The sequence below is a fragment of the Anolis sagrei genome, chromosome 12 (genome assembly GCF_037176765.1).
Source record: "Anolis sagrei isolate rAnoSag1 chromosome 12, rAnoSag1.mat, whole genome shotgun sequence".
In the NCBI taxonomy this organism is placed as follows: domain Eukaryota; kingdom Metazoa; phylum Chordata; class Lepidosauria; order Squamata; family Dactyloidae; genus Anolis; species Anolis sagrei.
In genome coordinates, this window is record NC_090032.1 from 15,497,610 (window position 1) to 15,518,472 (window position 20,863).

Here is a 20,863-nt window from a genome sequence, read left to right on the forward strand (position 1 = left end):
TAACAGACCCTTCTTCTTCTTCTTCTTCTTCGTCTTCTTCTTCTTCTTCTCTTCTTCTTCTTCTTCCTCTTCTCCTTCTTCTTCTCCTTCCTCTCCTTCTCCTTCTCCTTCTCCTTCTCCTCCTTCTCCTTCTTCGTCCTCCTCCTCCTCCTCCTCCTCCGTTCTTCTCCTTCTCCTTCCCCTTCTTCTCCTTCCTCTCCTTCCTCTCCTTCCTCTTCTTCTTCTTCTCCTTCTTCTTCTCCTCCTCCTCCTCCTTCTCCTCCTTCTCCTTCTCCTTCCTCTTCCTCTTCCTCTTCTTCTTCTCCTCCTCCTTCTTCTTCTTCTTTCCCCCCCTCCTCCTCCTCCTCCTTCTTCTCCTCCTCCTCCTCCTCCTCCTCCTCCTCCTCCTCCTCCTCCTTCCTCTTCTTCTTCTTCTTTTCCCCCTCCTCCTCCTCCTTCTTCTCCTTCTTCTCCTTCTCCTTCTTCTTCTCCTTCCTCTTCTTCTTCTTCTTCTTCTTCTTCTTCTTCTTCTATTTTTTATTGTTTTTTTTGTTTGTTTTTTGTTTTTTTATCTTTGGATTTCCGACTATTTTTGATTAACGTTCACTATACTCTCTTTCTTTTCCTCTCTTTCTGACTTTTCTTACAAACCCAATGTTCTCCCACTTTCTATGTATGGCATTTTTTTTCTTTCCTAATTTTATTATTTTGGTATGTTAATAAAAAAATATTTTTTTAAAAAAAGACAAAAAATGTCTCGTCTTATACATGGATATTAGGGCTGTAGAACCACAGAAAAATTTGTTTCTAAACTCGATTCGTTTTTAGGGGTTTTTTGCGTTTTGTTATTTAAAAGAATTCCAAAAATTTTCTTTAAAAAAGTTCGATATTTACGAAATTTCGGAAATTACGAATCAATTACGAATCAATTACGAATAAATTACGAATCGATTCGTTAATGGTGGATGCGACCGCGCAATACGCTAAAAAAACCTCCAAATGGGACAGGGAGAACTTCTGAAGCTTCCCTCTCCCTCTGTTGTTGACTGTTGGTGTGATAATTATATATTTTTTTTCACTGATAAAACAAACAACAACTATAAAACTTTCACCAGACATGCAGAAATAATAACGAAATGATTACGAATCAATTACAAAACAATTACGAAACAATTACGAAACGAATTGAAAAATTCGTTTCGATTTTTAGTTGCTCCTGAATGGTTCAATATCGATTCGTTATCCGAAAAATAACGAATTAATAACGAATTACGAAATTAACGAACGAAACCGCACAGCCCTAATGGATATATATGGTATGTTCTGAGATGCTGCATGTTTCCTCTCCTGCCACAAGGAACTAAGTTCCTAGAGTGTGTGTTCCTCTCAGACCATAGGGACTAGAGACTTAGAAAACCAAGAGCTTCTGACATCAATCCTTGCTACTCCAGGGCAAAACTGAGGGGCTCTTCATACGACTCGCCCCACATTTTACTGCATCGAGAACCAGTGGAGAAAAGGAGGGTCATTACCGAGCCTGCAGCTTCAGCGTTTATTTGTGAGCCGTGGGTTCACAGGTTAATGGACGAGAGGATAAATCCCAGTTGGTTCTTGTTTATCAGCACAAGGGAAAAACACTGGTGACAGGTCCAGGACGTTAAAGAGTGGAAATAAAATGGGATCACTCTGGGTCAGTCGTAAATAAGGGACCCATTAACGTTGGCAGTGATGCTGCTGGGAGTGGGGCCGGCCTCAGGTCCGGGCTTGTTTGTTTGCCTGACTCCGTCATTTCCATGCAATTTTCTCCACTGGCGAGCTCCGTCGGCATCCACCTTGGGCTTTGACTTTGCGAAATCTTGGCAAGGGCTGGGCATGGGTGGAAATGTTGGGTTGCGTCGGGCTTCTAACCACAACACTACTATATTTCTGATTTTCTGTAACCGTTAAACTAATAAGATATTTGATTCTACAAGAAAGGAGATTCCATGTGAATATTAGGAAGAACTTCCTGACTGTGAGAGCTGTTCAGCAGTGGAACTCTCTGCCCGGAGTGTGGTGGAGGCTCCTTCTTTGGAAGCTTTTAAACAGAGGCTGGATGGCCATCTGTCGAGAGTGCTTTGAATGCAATTTTCCTGCTTCTTGGATGGCCCATGAATGAGGTCGAAGCCGGAACTCCCTGCCTTCAAGCTGATCTGACCTGCAGCAGGAAGTTCCGTAGTTCTCCATTGCCCCCCTTGGGCCAACCTGCATGAACGTGGCCACACCAGCAGCTACAACTCAGAAGCCTTCTTATTACTTCACTTTCTTCCCCCTCTTAACATTGTAACTAATCCCCCAATAAAAGTATCAATTAATTGTAACCTTTTCCCTCTCCATATTGTTACTTTGTGTCTTTCATTGCCTCTAACCTCTCTCTATATAAACTTTTCCTCTCCCGGGCTACAGATGGCTGCTGGCCTGCCCGGGATGCGATTTCTGCATCCCGGGAGGCCGAAACTGCATTCCCTTAAACCGCGGATACAGAAACCCATCGGGTTCCCCGTATCTGCGAGTCAACGGATCGCTTTGAAATTGGTGTCATTCTTCTCCTGGGAAAATTCTAAGATTAATGGCTATCCCGGTTTCGCTCCACTAACCCCTCCGCCACGGGAATAACCCTTTTTGCCCCTCAAACCTCGACCTAGAGCCCAGCTGTTTCTCTGAAGATACTGCCTCATTGCCACGGTTTTGTGGATCCTCAGGGAGCCTGCTGACCTTGAGAAACTGTCGCAGTCATCCTATGCGATTTTTGCATCTCGGGAGGCCAAAACTGCATTCCCTTAAACCGCGGATACGGAAACCCATCGGGTCCCCGTATCTGCGAGTCAACGGATCACTTTGAAATTGGTGTCATTCTTCTCCTGGGAAAATTCTAAGATTAATGGCTATCTCGGTTTCGCTCCACTAACCCCTCCGCCATGGGAATAACCCTTTTTGCCCCTCAAACTTCAACCTGGAGCCCAGCTGTTTTTCTGAAGACACTGCCTCATTGCCACCATTTTGTGGATGCCCAGGGAGCCTGCCGACCTTGGGAAACTGTCACGATCACCCCATAGGATGTCAGCAGGCTACCTTGGTCCTTGGCGAGGAGGGATCTGTAGTTCTCTCTGTGGATCTTGATCTCCAACGCTGGCAGTCGGCTCATAAGAACTCTATGGACTCTGAGACACCTTTTCCAACTTGCTTCCCCTGGATTTTACAACTTTTATCAACTTTCTTCAACTTTTATGAACTTCTGAAAACTTTCTGGAACTTTTCTCCCAAACCCCATGGACTCCCCATTATGACTTGGGGGCTATATGTATTCACAATATTGGACTCTCTATGGACTTTGGTGGGTGGGATGAGTATATATGAATTTCCTTTCCCTCATTTCTCCCTTGTGCATGCCTTATGAATCCCATATGTGTGTTTATGTATAAAATATGGAAAGCCACCCTTTCGTGAACCCAGCAAGACAAAAACCTTGGGAAATTCTTTCCTATTTCCTGAGGCGAATTCCTATTGACTTAAGGATTCCAACAAGGATTTATTGCGTGATAATAACAATGGTGCATCTTGGGTTTCGGAGCATGTCCACCCAGGAAGGTACCCCATGGTGAACTGGTCACTTGTCAACAATGGAACATCCTGCCTTCAGGGAAGATCAGGATGTCCCATCCACCTCTCTCATTGGCATTTCCCCTTGGACTAAAACCCACACCGATAGCATCAATTAATCCCATATCTGAGGCAGAAAGATATCAGGGCATGGCAGCCGTGCCAGCCACTTTTGCATGTTTCAGCCTTTCAGGACAATACAAGGCCAGCTTGAGGAATCTCTGGATTATTGCCGGCCATCAGACAACACATTAAGTCACAATAATCCACTCAGTTTTCCTCCCAGTTCATTGTTTTTCACTTGGACCACATTCTCCGCTCTCATTGGTCAAGAGCCCAAAGCGGCGCTGACTCCACCATGACCAACAGAAAATACTTAAGGCCATCGAGTGCAACTCCCTTCACCAGGGCAAGAAAACATAATCAAAGCACTCCTGACAAAGAGCCATCCAGCCATAGAAATAGACAGATATATATTAGGGCTGGGCGATTTCGTTCGTTAATTTCATAATTCGTTATTGATTCGTATTTAAATTAGGTTACAATCCGATATTGAGCCATGCAGGAGCAATTAAAAATCGAAACGAATTTTTCAATTTATTTCGTAATTGTTTTGTAATTGATTCGAAATCGTTTCGAAATCGTTTCGAAATCGTTTCGTTATTATTTCCGTATGTCTGGTGCAAGTTTTATAGTTGTTTGTTTTATCAGTGATAAAAAAATAAATTATCACACCAACAGTCAACAACAGAGGGAGAGGGAAGCTTCAGAAGTTCCCCCCTGTCCCATTTGGAGGGTTTTTTAGCGTATTGCGCAATCGCGTCCGCCATTAACGAATCAATTTGAAATTTACGAAATTTCGTAAATAACGAAAAAATTTTAAAGAAAAATTCGGAATTCTTTTAAAAACGAAACGCAATGGGCCCCCTAAAAACGAAACGAGTTTAGAAACAAATTTTTCCGTTGTTACCCAGGCCTAATATATATGATTCACACAGAGAGAGATATAGTACCATAGATTTGAAAGGGACCCCTAAAGAAGCACAATTATATGTTCCATGTTCCAGAGTAGGCAAACCAGACAATCTCCACATCAACACTGACAAAGAAACAGCAAGAAACACTTTTAATCGACAAGCATCAAGACGTTACATATAAGAGAAACCTACACTTTCTCATTACTTTGTTTTCCAGCTCACGAGACTGGGCCACAGCAACGCGTGGCAGGGGATAGCTAGTAAATAACACTGTTCTACAAATTTATGCAACAGCTATTTCAATTTTCTCCACAATTGGTAATTCTTTAATATTATGATAATGCGCCTAACCTTACTGCACGTATATAAACCGTGAATATTTACTAAATTTTAGTCAAATTATATTGCCAATAGTCTATACATGAGAAATATTTATTTAATTAGTCTATTGTTTATGTTTGTGCAGCAAGAAACTATATTCGTAGGCCTAATGCAGTTGAAAAGTCTGAAAGTTTCAATGTCGCTTTAATCGTGACTTTAGTTTATATCCTGTTTGCTTCTCTTGACTTTTCTTTTGTATTCAAGGAAAGGATTCCCTCTTACAATGCTCCAGCAAGAGTCTGACAGCATTGACGGAGTCCATTTGCCTTGATATCTTTTTTCCATAGTGCTTTATTTACACACGTGCGAGGCATAACTACAGTAAAAAGAACAATGTAAAACAATGTTTAATGATACTGTCTCAGTTTTCAACTGACTGACCCTCACCGTTCAAAAGTCTGGCCTTATATAGGGCTTTCTGGCTTTTGCACACGGCACTAATACTGCGTCATCAAACTTTCTAGAATATTCTAGAATCTTCCATAGTGTAAGTCGCAACATGCATTTTTTCAACCATACGTGATCACGTGATTGCTTATATCATAAAAACTAGAGCCAATATACATTTTTAAATGTCGTTTTCGTTTTCAGAACCCCAAAATCATAAAAGAACAGCTATTTTCAGGTCCGCAACTTTCTAGAATCTTCCATAGTGTAAGTCGCAACATGCATTTTTTCAACCATACGTGATCACGTGATTGCTTATATCATAAAAACTAGAGCCAATATACATTTTTAAATGTCGTTTTCGTTTTCAGAACCCCAAAATCATAAAAGAACAGCTATTTTCAGGCCCGCAACTTTTTCTCCGTTGTAATAAATTTGCACAAAGAAGTCATCTAGATAATCATCCCCTCAGCAAGTACACAAATGATGCACAATTTTACTTCTCTCTCCCAGGAAGATGGTGAATACTTTGAATATGTGCTCGGGTATAAATTGGCCAAAGGAGAGAACCTAAGAGGGCAGATCAAAAGATATTGTGGTCCCAATCTTCAAGAAGGGAAAAAAGGACGACCCAAACAACTACCGTCCGGTCAGCCTCACGTCGATACCGGGCAAGATTCTGGAAAATATTGTTAAGGAAGAGGTCTGCAAACACTTAGAAACAAATGCGGCCATCGCTAATAGTCAACATGGATTTATCAAAAACAAGTCATGCCAGACTAATCTGATCTCTTTCTTCGATAGAGCTATAAGCTGGGTAGATTCGGGGAATGCCGTGGATGGAGCGTACCTGGATTTCAGGAAGGCCTTCGACAAGGTCCCCCATGACCTTCTGGCAAGGAAACTAGTCCAATGTGGGCGAGGCAAAACTACGGTGAGGTGGATCTGGAATTGGTTAAGTGGACGAACTCAGAGAGTGCTCACTAATGCTTCCTCTTCATCCTGGAAAGAAGTGACAAGTGGAGTGCCACAAGCAGGGTTCCGTCCTGGGCCCGGTCCTGTTCAACATCTTTATTAATGACTTAGATGAAGGGCTAGAAGGCATGATCATCAAGTTTGCAGACGACACCAAATTGGGAGGGATAGCCAATACTCCAGAGGACAGGAGCAGAATTCAAAACGATCTTGACAGATTAGAGAGATGGGCCAAAACTAACAAAATGAAGTTCAACAGTGACAAATGCAAGATACTCCACTTTGGCAGAAAAAATGAAATGCAAAGATACAGAATGGGGGACAATGCCTGGCTCGAGAGCAGGACGTGTGAAAAAGATCTTGGAGTCCTCGTGGACAACAAGTTAAACATGAGCCAACAATGTGATGTGGCAGCAAAAAAAGCCAATGGGATTTTGGCCTGCATCAATAGGAGCATAGTGTCTAGATCTAAGGAAGTAATGCTACCCCTCTATTCTGCTCTGGTTAGAACACACCTGGAATATTGTGTCCAATTCTGGGCACCACAATTCAAGAGAGATATTGACAAGCTGGAATGTGTCCAGAGGAGGGCGACTAAAATAATCAAGGGTCTGGAGAACAAGCCCTATGAGGAGCGGCTTAGGGAACTGGGCATGTTTAGCCTGAAGAAGAGAAGGCTGAGAGGAGATATGATAGCCATGTATAAATATGTGAGAGGAAGCCACAGGGAGGAGGGAGCAAGCTTGTTTTCTGCTTCCTTGGAGACTAGGACGCGGAGCAATGGCTTCAAACTACAAGAGAGGAGATTCCATCTGAACATTAGGAAGAACTTCCTGACTGTGAGAGCCGTTCAGCAGTGGAACTCTCTGCCCCGGAGTGTGGTGGAGGCTCCTTCTTTGGAAGCTTTTAAGCAGAGGCTGGATGGCCATTTGTCAGGGGTGATTTGAATGCAATATTCCTGCTTCTTGGCAGAATGGGGTTGGACTGGATGGCCCATGAGGTCTCTTCCAACTCTTTGATTCTATGATTCTATATACAGTGAATTTTTTTTATCGCGAGCCTGAGCAAGCCGCGAGCCAATGCCTGCCTGCATCTTGTGCCTTCTTCCCCCATCCTTTCCAACTATTGGAGGTATTCATTTGAAAGCGTAGTGAAGAAAAAAAAAGATAGTATCAATTAAGGGACTTACCACCGCCTCCGCCCAGCAGGGAGCTGTTCGCTACAAAGAAAACAGAGAGAGAGATGATGTTATTTAACTGCTGTCTGCTTGGGAGCTGTTCATTCACAAAAAAAAATAGTGCAGACCTCCCTTATGCAAGGATGTATTATCATTCGGTACTACATCCAAATAAGTGGGTCTGAAAACACATGAAAGCTCTTCTCGAAAAATATTAAAAAACATATTTCTTGTTTCTACCTCTCTCTTTTTACTTTTTACGTAGTAATTAATTTCTTGTTCCATGTCTTCCAGTTGATTCTGATTTAAAGAAACTCTACCTACTTATTTTAATAATAATAATAATAATAATCTTTATTTATTCCCCCGCCACCATCTCCCCAATGGGGACTCGGAGCGGCTTACATGAGGCCAAGCCCAATTACAATAAAAAAACCCCACAAAAACACAAACCAAAAACGTGAACAATAAACAATAACATCATAATTACATAAAACATATAAATACATAACAATAGAAAATCCCAAAAACAAACCGAAAACGCGAACAATAAACAATAACATCATAATTACATCTATATAAATACAAATGTAATGTTCGTTTGTGGTATTCACAGAACTCAAAAACCACTGGGGCAATTGGCACCAAATTTGGACATGATACACCTAATAACCCAATGTATGTCCTTCAGTCAAAAAAACTGAGTTTGTTATTTGGGAGTTGTAGTTGCTGGGATTTATAGTTCATCTACAATCAAAGAGCATTCTGAACCCCACCAATAATAGAATTCAACCAAACTTGGCACACAGTTATCCCATGACAAACAGAAAATACTGGAAGGGTTTGGTGGGCATTGACCTTACGTTTGGGAGTTGTTGTTCACCTACATCCAGAGAGCACTGTGGACTCAAACAATGGTGGATCTGGACCAAACTTGGCACGAATATACAATATGCCCATATGTGAACACTGGTGGAGTTTTGGGAAAATGGACCTTGACACTTGGGAGTTGTAGTTGCTGGGATGTATAGTTAACCTATAATCAAAGAGCCTTCTGAATCCCTCCAATGATAGAATTGGGCCAAACTTCCCACACAGATCCCCTATGACCAACAGAAAATACTGTGTCCTGATGTGGTTAGAAACCCCTATGTGGGCCACAGCAACGAGTGGAAGGGGACGGCTAATAAAACATATAAATACATAACAATATAAAAAAAATCAAAAAATATGCACAGGCACAATAATAATGGGCAGGCTACATGTAGTGATTAAAAGTACAAACAGATCAAAACTAATTAAAAACTCGGGTGAGATAAAAGAGGGGAGCAGGTAATTTACGAAGGAGGGCTCATTTTAGCGGGAGTCGTGGAATCAAGCTTTCCCATGAGGGGAGACGTATACTCCAATGACAGAACTTTGAGACAGAGCAATCATGTAGGATTATATAAGTGCCAGGTTTTAAGGTTCTTTTTTAGGCGATCCCTCGTTGTCCGAGTAGGATAGTCTTCCAGGATCAGTGTTCTGATGCGGCATGAGAAACACTGGTTTAAATAATCCCAAATGCTTTCCATCCGAAATATGAAGCTCTCCCAAATAATGTTATGGTTGGGGGTCAGCACAACATGAGGAACTGTGTTAAGGGGTCATGTCATTAGGAAGGCTGAGAAACACTGCTGTAGATGAAGGCAAGCAGTTATACAACTATATTCGGCCTCACCTGGAATACCTTTGAGTCCCATTCTGAGCAAAACACTTCAAGAAGGAGGTGGACAAGATGGTCTCTAGAGAAGGGCCACCAAAATGATCAAAGATTTGGAAGCCACAACCAGAGGCGGCCCTAGGTAATTTTCAACGGTAAGCAAACAGTATTTTGGCGACCCCCACCCCCCAACCAATCACTGATATATATTTTCTGTTCATCGTGGGAGTTCTGTGTGCCATATTTGGTTCAATTCCATCATTGGTGGGGTTCAGAATGTTCTTTGATTGTAGGTGAACTATATATCCCAGTAACTACACTTGCTGCACTTGCTCCCTTGCTTGACCCGCTTTGGGTCCGGAGGCATGCCTGAAGACCCCGGCATGTGCACCAAAAGTCACCTCTTCTCCTGACTTTCTCCTCAGCAATTGGGACCAATTGAGAGAGAGAGAGAGAGAGTGAGAGAGAGAGAGAGAGAGAGAGGTGGAGATGCCCACCTTTCCTGAAGGTAGACGCAAAAACAAAGGAGGGAGCGGAGGTGGGAGATACCTCCAGCTGGAGGGGATCTCTCTCTCTCAGACACGCCTCCGGACCCAAAGCGGGCCAGGCACGGTGGCTCCGCCCGTTGGCCCACCCGCAGATTGGGGAGAGGAGAGGAGGCAGGTGGAGCGCCGGGGGATCAGGAAAGGGATCGAACGCAGAGAACGATTGAATGCCGGCTCTGCTCGCGCACCCGGTAGCTGGGTAGAGCAGGAACGAGAGGGGCTAGGCGAGGTTCAAGGGCCCGGCCCCTTTGGGAAGAGGATCGCCTGGCAGCGAGGAAAGAAAGCCGAGGCTCCCTCCGGACTGCTAGGGCTGTTGTGAGCTGAGGGGGTGCTCCTCAAGTGGCGGTCGAGGGGCATTTACAGAGGCGCCTCTGCGCCCCTGGCAAAAAAAAGTGTTCTGCGACCGCTTACTTCGCGTAATGGATGAGCCGCCCCTGGCCACAACAGTAGCAAAATGACAGTTATGAAGTAGCAACGAAAATAATGTTATGGTTGGGGGTCAGCACAACATGAGGAACTGTATTAAGGGGTCATGGCATTAGGAAGGTTGAGAACCACTGGTTTAACTGATCATTTAGAGAGGATAGTGAGTTTTCCTGTGGCACAAAATGATGGGTTCTCAACATTCAAGTCTAGGAAATGTGAGAAAACTGGCTCAGAAAGTGCAGGGCCTCAAGGGCATTCAGGAGAGTCAGAAGAAGCAACAGCAGATAAGAAATCGAGTGAAGAGCTGAGTGATAAGGAGAGTTCCCATGAAAACTCACATGTAGCTACAGAGATCAGCAAAAGTCTTAATTCACAAATAAATAAATAAAAAGATTGAGTCGTTCAGAGAGATTACTTGGGAAAATTGTGAAGGAAATTCACAGGAAATGGAATGATTTCATGGGTGTCTATTACACAAAGTTGTTTACCAGAGGGTCAGTTCAGGCAATGCTGCTTTAGAGTGAGAAGGTAAGCCTGAGTTTTCCTGTAGAATCATAGAATCAAAGAGTTGGAAGAGACCTCATGGGCCATCCAGTCCAACCCCCTGCCAAGAAGCAGGAATATTGCATTCAAATCACCCCTGACAGATGGCCATCCAGCCCCTGTTTAAAAGCTTCCAAAGAAGGAGCCTCCACCACACTCCGGGGCAGAGAGTTCCACTGCTGAACGGCTCTCACAGTCAGCTCTCCTGTCCCTCTCCTGTCCCTCGTTCAAGTCAAGCTTTGATATTGGATTTAATATATCCTGGAAGTTTTCTATGTTCCTGTTCAAGTTTTAGTAGTGATATCTTCTGGATTGTGGATTTATGCTGTATCTGTGATTTCTGGCTGTTCCGAGACTTTGTTTCCTCTGGAACTGGGGTCGCAGCATGAGGAAGATTGAGAAACACTACTATAGGCGATGCCAGCGTCGGGCTCTAAAGCACAATTAAGGAGAGATGTTGACAAGCTGGAATGTGGCAACTAAAATGATCAATGGTCTGGAGAACAAACACTATGAGGAGTGGCTTAAAGAGCCGGGCATGTTAAGCCTGAAGAAGAGAAGGCTGAGAGGAGATATGATAACGTGAGAGGAAGTCATAGCTTCCTCTTCCCTCGCCTGCCCTTTCCTACGAGTTTCAGCTGGAATGAAATGCAATTCCAGACTTCATTCATGCTTTAGCAGTTTGCGGAAGGTTTTGCACCTGTCACCGGGATTTTGCCATGGCAACAGGAGCATCGCATATGATCGCTGTCAACGCCGAAACACCCACGATGGAGAAAGTCCCAGATGCCCCGGGAAAGTGGCCAAGACCGCCGTGGCCCTGTCCTCTGAGCGGCGGAGAGGGAGGCGGAAGGGGTGGGTGTGCATCAGCTTGCACAGATTGCCTTGGTGTGCGTGCATGTGTGTGCAAACAGACAGCAGGCGGCATCTGATGCGGGGATCAATCTGGACGGAAAGAAAGCTGCCAGGGAGATTTAGATATATGCAAAGTGGCTTATCAGGTCTTGCAGAATGTGCCGTTCCATGAGACCCAAGAGGCACGGAGAGCCACGTTACGCACGGCTCACCTAAGGCTCTGTTATCATCTCCATCGGGAGCGAGGAGCCCTTTGGCGGCCTAGACCTTAAATTTCAATTTTAGGAGTGTTGTCGAGCAATTTAGAATGGTTGTGGATTAGGCCCAAGCCATTGTGGGTTGCCTGGTGAGAAAAGAGAAGACAATATTGCAAAATAAATCTCACCAAGTTGAAGCAGAAGCCACCGAGATGTTTTATTTCATTCCAGCTGGAACTACAAGAGAGGAGATTCCATCTGAACACGAGGAAAAACTTCCTGACTGTGAGAGCCGTTCAGCAGTGGAACTCTCTGCCCCGGAGTGTGGTGGAGGCTCCTTCTTTGGAAGCTTTTAAACAGAGGCTGGATGGCCATCTGTCAGGGGTGATTTGAATGCAACATTCCTGCTTCTTGGCAGAATGGGGTTGGACTGGGTGGCCCATGAGGTCTCTTCCAACTCTTTGATTCTATGATTCTATGATTCTAGGATGATGATTGCAGTAATTCTGCCAAACAAATCGACATGTCTGCTAGGCAGGTAAATACAGAATATATCAATTTCAGATTCAAAAGTTTCCATGCCCACTCCCTGAGCCAGCTTCGTTGTGATTGGCTGCGACGTTGGCTAGCCAGCAGGATAGGCAATGGTGGCCTGAGCTCTGCTTTGGCCTCTCATCCAATGGGGTGGAAGGGAGGCGGGCAACAGGAAAACAATGAAGAAATGTCCAGTTGACTGGTTTAAATGACTAATGTTTGCAAAATAGCCCAGTGATTGCGCAAGCCCTCAAGCTGGCCAGGGTTTATTGTTTAAGTTCCTTGGAATCATCATCTGTAGTCTGGCCCAAATGGCCAGGTCTTTTGTTTTATCATCCGGAGATATGGGGTACGTTGAACTCTCTGCCCCGGAGTGTGGTGGAGGCTCCTTCTTTGGAAGCTTTTAAGCAGAGGCTGGATGGGCATCTGTCAGGGGTGATTTGAATGCAATATTCCTGCTTCTTGGCAGAATGGGGTTGGACTGGATGGCCCATGAGGTCTCTTCCAACTCTTTGATTCTATGATTCTATGATTCTATGATGAACTTTGGAACTGGTTTCGGCCAGCAAGGCTGACATAATGGAAGAAGCTGTAGTGAAGTCCTAATTCCTCACCGACAGGAAATCACCTTTGGTGTTGGTGGATCAAGATGCCCAGAGGTCTTATCTCCAGATGGACTAGCCTTGTGCCCTCCGAGATCTGGCTGATGAGAACCATTTGTTTTATTGTCCATGCAAGGGGGCATTAGGGGATTAGTAGCTCGGGAAGCATAAGGGGACTTCCTGAGCTAGGTGAGTTGCTGGATCTTGAAAGCAGTGGTTTTTCCTTCATATTTCATAAATATAGACATAAACACACATAATGGGAAAAGGGAACATATAAGGAAATCGTAAGGGATAAACCATGCAAGGTCAAGGGAGCCCTGTCAGCCCGCTCTCCCTCCACAGACCACCAAAGGTTCATAGAATCATAGAATCATAGAATTGAAGAGTTGGAAGAGACCTCATGGGCCATCCAGTCCAACCCCCTGCCAAGAAGCAGGAATATTGCATTCAAATCACCCCTGACAGATGGCCATCCAGCCTCTGCTTAAAAGCTTCCAAAGAAGGAGCCTCCACCACACTCCGGGGCAGAGAGTTCCACTGCTGAACGGCTCTCACAGTCAGGAAGTTCTTCCTAATGTTCAGATGGAATCTCCTCTCTTGTAGTTTGAAGCCATTGCTCCGCGTCCTAGTCTCCAAGGAAGCAGAAAACAAGCTTGCTCCCTCCTCAGTATTTATTTATTTATTTGTCGTGTCAGGGCAACCAGTCAATTGTATTATATTTCTAACAGAACAAAACAAACAGACAGACAAAACACAAAATTTGCAAGTTTGGTAGTTGATTATTTATTTATTTATTTATTTCAAAGTTTTCTATACCGAACTTCTCAACCTCATTGAGGGACTCAGCCTGGTTTCCAACCATAAAAACACATACACTCTTAAAATATCATATATCACAATTACAATAACAGATTTAAAATAACACTATATATAAAACTACGGTGGTCAGTCGTCATATTAAAATCAGATCTACATCATCTTCCATCCAGAGTCCTATGGTGTTGTCTCATTCATCGAAAGCCTGATTCCACAGCCACGTCTTCACCCGTTTCCTAAATGTCAGGATAGACGGGGCGGTTCTGACCTCCGGTGGGAGAGAGTTCCAGAGTTGCGGAGCCACCACCCAGAAGGCCCTGTTCCTCGTCTCCACCAGGCGCGCTTGCGAGGCCGGTGGGACCGAGAGCAGGGCTTCTCCAGATGATCTTAATAATCTTGATGGTTCGTAGGGGAGAATACGTTCGGAGAGGTAAACAGGGCAGGAGTCATTTAGGGCTTTATAGGTCAACACCAGCACTTTGAATTCTGCTCGGAAGCTAATTGGCAGCCAGTGGAGCTGGTGTAACAGCGGAGTGGTGTGCTCCCTGTCCTTTGACCAATATCTGGCTAATTTAGTGCCTCTGGGGTTGCCGCAAGGAGGTCCTCCATTGTGGACGTGGCAGGGCTCAAGTTGCATTGCAGCAGGTGGTCTGTAGATTGCTCTTTTCCACACTTGTATGTCATGGATTCCACTTTGTGGCCCCATTTTTGAGGTTGGCTCTGCATCTCATGGTGCCAGAGCGCAGTCTGTTCAGCGCCTACCAAGTCGCCCAGTCTTCTGTGTGCCCAGGAGGGAGTCTCTCATTTGGTATCAGCCACTGATTGAGGTTCTGGGTTTGAGTCTGCCACTTTTGGACTCTTGCTTGCTGAAGTGTTCCAGCGAGTGTCTCTGTAGATCTTAGAAAACTATGTCTTGATTTAAGTCATTGAATACCCAAACAGGGGGTGAGCTGGAGATGTCACTGCCTTGGTCCTTTCACTATTGGCTGCTACTTCCCGGCGGATCTCAGGTGGTGCAATATCAGCTAAGCAGTGTAATTTCACCAGTGGTGTAGGGCGCAGACACCCCGTGATAATGCAGCATGTCTCATTAAGAGCCACATCTACTGTTTTAGTTTGGTGAGATGTGTTCCACACTGGGCATGCGTACTCAGCAGCAGTGTAGCATAGCGCAAGGGCAGATGTCTTCACTGTGTCTGGTTGTGATCCCCAGGTTGTGCCAGTCAGCTTTCGTATGATATTGTTTCTAGCACCCACTTTTTGCTTGATGTTCAGGCAGTGCTTCTTGTAGGTCAGAGACGGTCCAGAGTGACTCCTAGGTATTTGGGTGCGCTGCAATGCTCCAGTGGGATTCCTTCCCAGGTAATAATCCTCAGAGCTCAGGGTGCTTGTCTGTTCTTATGGTGAAAGGCACATGTCTGTGTTTTAGATGGATTAGGGGTCAGCTGGTTTTCCCTGTAATAGGCAGTAAGAGCACGTAGAGCTTCGGAGAGCTTCTGTTCTACCATCTTAAAGCTCCCTGCTTGAGCGGTGATGGCACGATCATCAGCATAGATGGAACTCTCTGTCCCTTCTGGCAGTGGCTGGTCATTTGTGTAGATGTTGAACATGGATGGAGCAAGCATGCTCCCCTGAGGCAGGCCGTTCTTCTGTTTCCGCCATCTGCTTCTCTGGCCCTGGAACTCAACCAAAAAGCTCCTGTTTTGTAGCAGGTTTCCTATGAGGCGGGTGATATATATGATATAGATCAGTGAAATATCATAGAAGTTCATAAGGTTTTGCTGTAGGGTCCAAAAAAATTCCAAAGTCCATGAAAAGGTGATTAAAAAATTCTAAAGGTTCGTAGAAAAGTCCATAAAGTGTGGATTGCAGGGGCCTGCCATGTGGGGCCATGGAAAGAGTCTTAGGTTCCCACATGGGGGATAGATAGGGGATTATGGAATCACTCCAACCTGGTGTCCTTGGTAAAACTATGAATTCCTTGGTTTTGAACCATCTTTTACAGAGGCCTGGGGGGGGGGGGGGTCACCTCTGATATCAGGAGGGTCTCGCTGTCTTTGTTATGCAGCAAAGTGGGGAGAAGCAAATATTGTTATAGAGCTGGAATTTAGGGGTCTTTGCCAGGAGGCAGAGACCAATCAGACTCATCAAAGAGTTCGATGTCCTGGCGAGACAGAGAAGCACCCAATATTTTTCCCTGATTTTCCCAATAAAAGGTCTCACCAAGTTGAAGGAAGCACCACCGAAGTTTATTAGCGATTCAGCTGAAAAGGATGCAAAGCAGCAATCATTCGCCAAGCAGAGCATGTGGTTACAGAAATAAATGGCATTTTTATAGAAAATACAGAGTTGTGGGTTTCAAATCTCCCCACTCCCTGCCCTCCGCCTGGCTGAAAAATGATTGGCTGATGCCCCAACAGCTGGGAGAGGCTCGGCCGCCCTCTGAGTGTGTGGGCCAATCAGAAGCTCCTGCCACTTTGGCGCGTTGGCGAATCAGGAGGGAGGGCGGTGGGACAAGGGAATACAATGCATTCTTGAGTGGATTATGGAAACTTAGGAAATGTCCAAATGCCTGTCGAGTCCTAGAAAGGCCTGTGAGCCAGGCTAGTCTATTGTCCTGTGATGGGTGGCAATAAACATAAACCAACATAATCCGGGTTTTCTTTAACAACACAGACAGGGGAACAATGGGGGCAAACTTAGGTGGATGTCTTTAGAGAGAGGCAGAATGGGTGACAGGTTGGAAGGGGATAAGGGGAAACCCTCGAAAAGTTTTCCCCTTATCCCATGGAGATATGATTAAGAGTTTGCTAATTGATGACTCCCTTGATTTTCAGTAATATATTGGTTACCTTCTGCTGTAACATACAAAAATAAGGCATAAAGCCTTGATTAAATGATACACACCAAACTGACCAGGGCTTAACCCTTATTATCCAGCCTGGTGTCCTTGCCCTTAGCAAAACTATAAGTTACTATCTCTTATAGGGGAGTGGGTCATGTTAGACTTCAATATCCTTCTTGCCAATCCCGACCATTGCCTTGCTTGATTCTCCTCCCTTCTCGCCTGTCTACTCTGGAGGAGTCTAGCCATCGCTAACAACCTCGGCTCAGTTCCCAGGGCTTCGACAGCTTCTTATCTTGGGTCAATAACAGCCAAACAAGCCACCTGATAGATGCAGAATCCCCCGAGGACAGAAGATGCTGTGATCTGCCGTGACTGACGGCAGCTGAGACTGAGTTTTTTTCTCTTCTCACTTGCTACCTGACCACCTGAAATAGAAGGATCAATGTTTCTATGGCCCAGTGTTTCTCAACCTTCCTAATGCCGCGACCCCTTAATACAGTTCCTCATATTGTGCTGACCTCCAACCATAACATTATTTTGGTTGCTACTTCATAAATGTAATTTTGCTGTGTTTTCGAAGGCTTTTGTGGCCAGAATTACTGAGTTGCTGCAAGTCTGTATGGCCATGTTCCAGAAGCATTCTCTCCTGACGTTTCGCCTGCATCTATGGCAGGCATCCTCAGAAGTTGTGAGGTCCTCACAACCTCTGAGGATACCTGCCATCAGGCATGTAGCCGGGGGGGGGGGGGGGCTCAAGGGGCTTCAGCCCCCCCCCCCCCAAAATTCTCATGGTGGTTCACGAAAAGGCCTTACTTACAGCTTGTCAACATCTCTCCTTAATTGTGCTTTAGAGCCCGACGCTGGCATGTAGTAGTGTTTCTCAACCTTCCTCATGCTGCGACCCCTTAATACAGTTCCAGAGGTGACAAAGTCCCGGAACAGCCAGAAATCACAGATACAGCATAAATCCACAATCCAAAAGATATCACTAGTAAAACTTGAACAGGAACATAGAAAACTTCCAGGATATATTAAATCCAAAATCAAAGCTTGACTTGAACGAGGAACAGGAGAACTCAGGCTTAGCTTCTCACTCTAAAGCAGCGTTGCCTGAACTGACCCTGTGGTAAACAACTTGTAATAGACACCCATGAAATCATTCAATTTCCTTCACAATTTCTCCACATATTATCTCTGAACGACTCAATCTTTTTATTTATTTATTTGTGAATTACGACTTTTGCTGATCTCTGTAGCTACATGTGAGTTTTCATGGGAACTCTCCTTATCACTCAGCTCTTCACTCGATTTCTTATCTGCTGTTGCTTCTTCTGACTCTCCTGAATGCCCTTGAGGCCCTGCACTTTCTGAGCCAGTTTTCTCACATTTCCTAGACTTGAATGTTGAGAACCCATCATTTTGTGCCACAGGAAAGCTCACTGTTCTCTCTAAATGGACTACTGTAATGCACTCTACGTGGGGCTGCCCTTGAAGACGGCCCGGAAATTTCAGTTGGTTCAACGAGTGGCGGCCAGGCTGTTAACTGGTACTCCTTACAGAGAGAGGTCAACCCAGGCATGTAGCTTCAGCCCCCCCCCCCCCCCCTGAAATTCTCATGGTGGTTTGCGAAAAGGCCTTACTGGTGCATTACTTAAACTGTTATGTTTATTCATATCATGATCTGATCACCATACTCAATATATCCCATATACATGGGGGTATTGGGGTAATGATACAAAAGGTTTGCTAGGCTAGACCCTCTTTCACTCCAACTCAGCCCCCCCCCCGAAACCCCCCCTGAAAAAAATTCACACACCCCCGAAACGAAATCCTGGCTACGGGCCTGCCATAGATGCAGGCGAAATGTCAGAAGAGAATGCTTCTGGAACATGACCATACAGCCCAAAAAATTTACAGCAAGAGTGTAATTTTTGCTGTGAGTCATCATGTAAATATCTGATATGCAGGATGTATTTTCATTCAATGGACCACATTTGGCACGAATACCCAATAGATGGTTTCAGAGGGGTCACCGAACACATCTTTCTGATGGTCTTAAGAATCCCGTTGGCATAGTCATTTGGGTTCACAGTGCTCTCTAGATGTAGGTGAACTACATCTCCTCTAAATCACTGTCAGTTCAACCTAAATCCTTCCAGTATTTTCTGTTAGGCTTGGGCGATCCAGTTCGTTAATTTTGTAATTCATTATTAATTCGTATTTAAATTAGCTTACAATTCAATATCGAACCATGCAGGAATAGTGTGAGGAGTAATTAAGAATTGAAACAATTTTTCCAATTTTCGTAATTATTTCATAATTATTTCGTAATTATTTTCGTATGTCTGGTGCAAGTTTTGCAATCTCGCATGTACCCCACTTCCGGTCCCTTTGCTCTGCTGCTTCCCTCCTCTTTCCTCATGCTTCTTCTTGCCTCACTCTAATATACAATACTATAATATATAATATAATAATAATATAATATAATATAATATAATATAATATTATATTATATTATATTATATTATATTATTATAATACTATTATATTATAGTATTGTATATATTATATTATATTATTATATTATATATTTTATTACTATATTATTATATTATATTATAATTGTATAATATAATATAATATAATATTATTATAATGCTATTATATTATAGTATTGAATATATTATATTATATTATTATATTATATATTTTATTACTATATTATTATATTATATTATAATTGTATAATATAATATAATATTATTATAATACTATTATATTATAGTATTGAATATATTATATTATATTATTATATTATATATTTTATTATTATATTATTATATTATATTATAATTGTATAATATAATATAATATAATATTATTATAATACTATTATATTATAATTGTATAATATAATATAATATAATATTATTATAATACTATTATATTATAGTATTGTATATATTATATTATATTATTATATTATATATTTTATAATATATATAATATAATATAATAATATTATAATATAAAGTAATATAATATAATATAATATACAATAATATAATATAATAATTCTATAATATAATATAATATAATAATAATATAATATACAATAACAATATAATATAATAATATTATAATAATAATATAATATAATATAATATAATATAATATAATATAATATAATATAGTTGTTTGTTTTATCACACCAACAGTCAACAACAGAGGGAGTGGGAAGCTTCAGAAGTTCCCCTTCTCCCATTTGGAGGTTTTTTTAGCATATTGCGCAATCACGTCCGCCATTAACGAATCGATTCGTAATTTACGAAATTTCGGAAATTTCGAAATTTTGAAATCTTAAATTTCGGAAGTCCTCAGAATTTAGAAACGCTAGCGCACCCTAGAAACGAAGCGAGTTTAGAACCAATTTTTTTCTTGATCGCCCAAGCCTAGCAGGCATCCTCAGAAGTTGTGAGGTCCTCACAACCTCTGAGGATACCTGCCATAGATGCAGGCGAAACGTCAGAAGAGAATGCTTCTGGAACATGACCATACAGCCCAAAAAATTTACAGCAAGAGTGTGATTTTTGCTGTGAGTCGTCATGTAAATATCTGATATGGAGGATGTATTTTCATTCAATGGACCACATTTGGCACGGATACCCAATAGATGGTTTCAGAGGGGTCACCAAACACATCTTTCTGATGGTCTTAAGAATCCCGTTGGCATAGTCATTTGGGTTCACAGTGCTCTCTAGATGTAGGTGAACTACATCTCCTCTAAATCACTGTCAGTTCAACCTAAATCCTTCCAGTATTTTCTGTTGGTTCTGGGGGTTCTGGGATCTCCCAGTGGCGCAGTGGGTTAAATCGCTAAGCTGTTAAACTCAGCGCTTCATGCAGTCATGCTGGCCACATGACTTTGGAGGTGTCTACAGACAATGCCAACTCTTTGGATTAGAAATTGAGAAGAGTACCACACGTATAGTGGCCCTTATTTCTCATGCCAGTAAGGTAATGCTCAAGATCCTGCAAGGAAGACCCCAGCAAGACATGGAGCGAGAGTTGCCAGATGTTCAAGCTGGGTTTAGGAAAGGGAGAGGAACAAGAGACCAGGTTGCCAATATCCGGATGCTGGAGAATGGAGAAAGGCAGGGAGTTTCAGAAAAACATCTACTTCTGCTTCATTAACTATTCTAAAGCCTTTGACTGTGTGGATCATAATAAATTGTGGCAAGTTCTTGGTGGGATGGGCATCCCAAGCCCCCTTCCCT

The 20,863-nt window shown here is 43.1% G+C and overlaps 1 protein-coding gene across 2 annotated transcripts in view; it reads right to left on the bottom strand.

The window, feature by feature from the left end:
• Nucleotides 1-20,863, bottom strand: part of MACROD1 (mono-ADP ribosylhydrolase 1) — a 618,427-nt gene that overhangs the window by 170,327 nt on the left and 427,237 nt on the right. For both annotated transcript variants that reach the window (XM_060758436.2, XM_060758438.2), the window contains exon 4: nucleotides 7,528-7,557. In XM_060758436.2, the coding sequence (XP_060614419.2) occupies nucleotides 7,528-7,557 (30 nt within the window). The remainder of the gene's footprint in view (nucleotides 1-7,527; nucleotides 7,558-20,863) is intronic.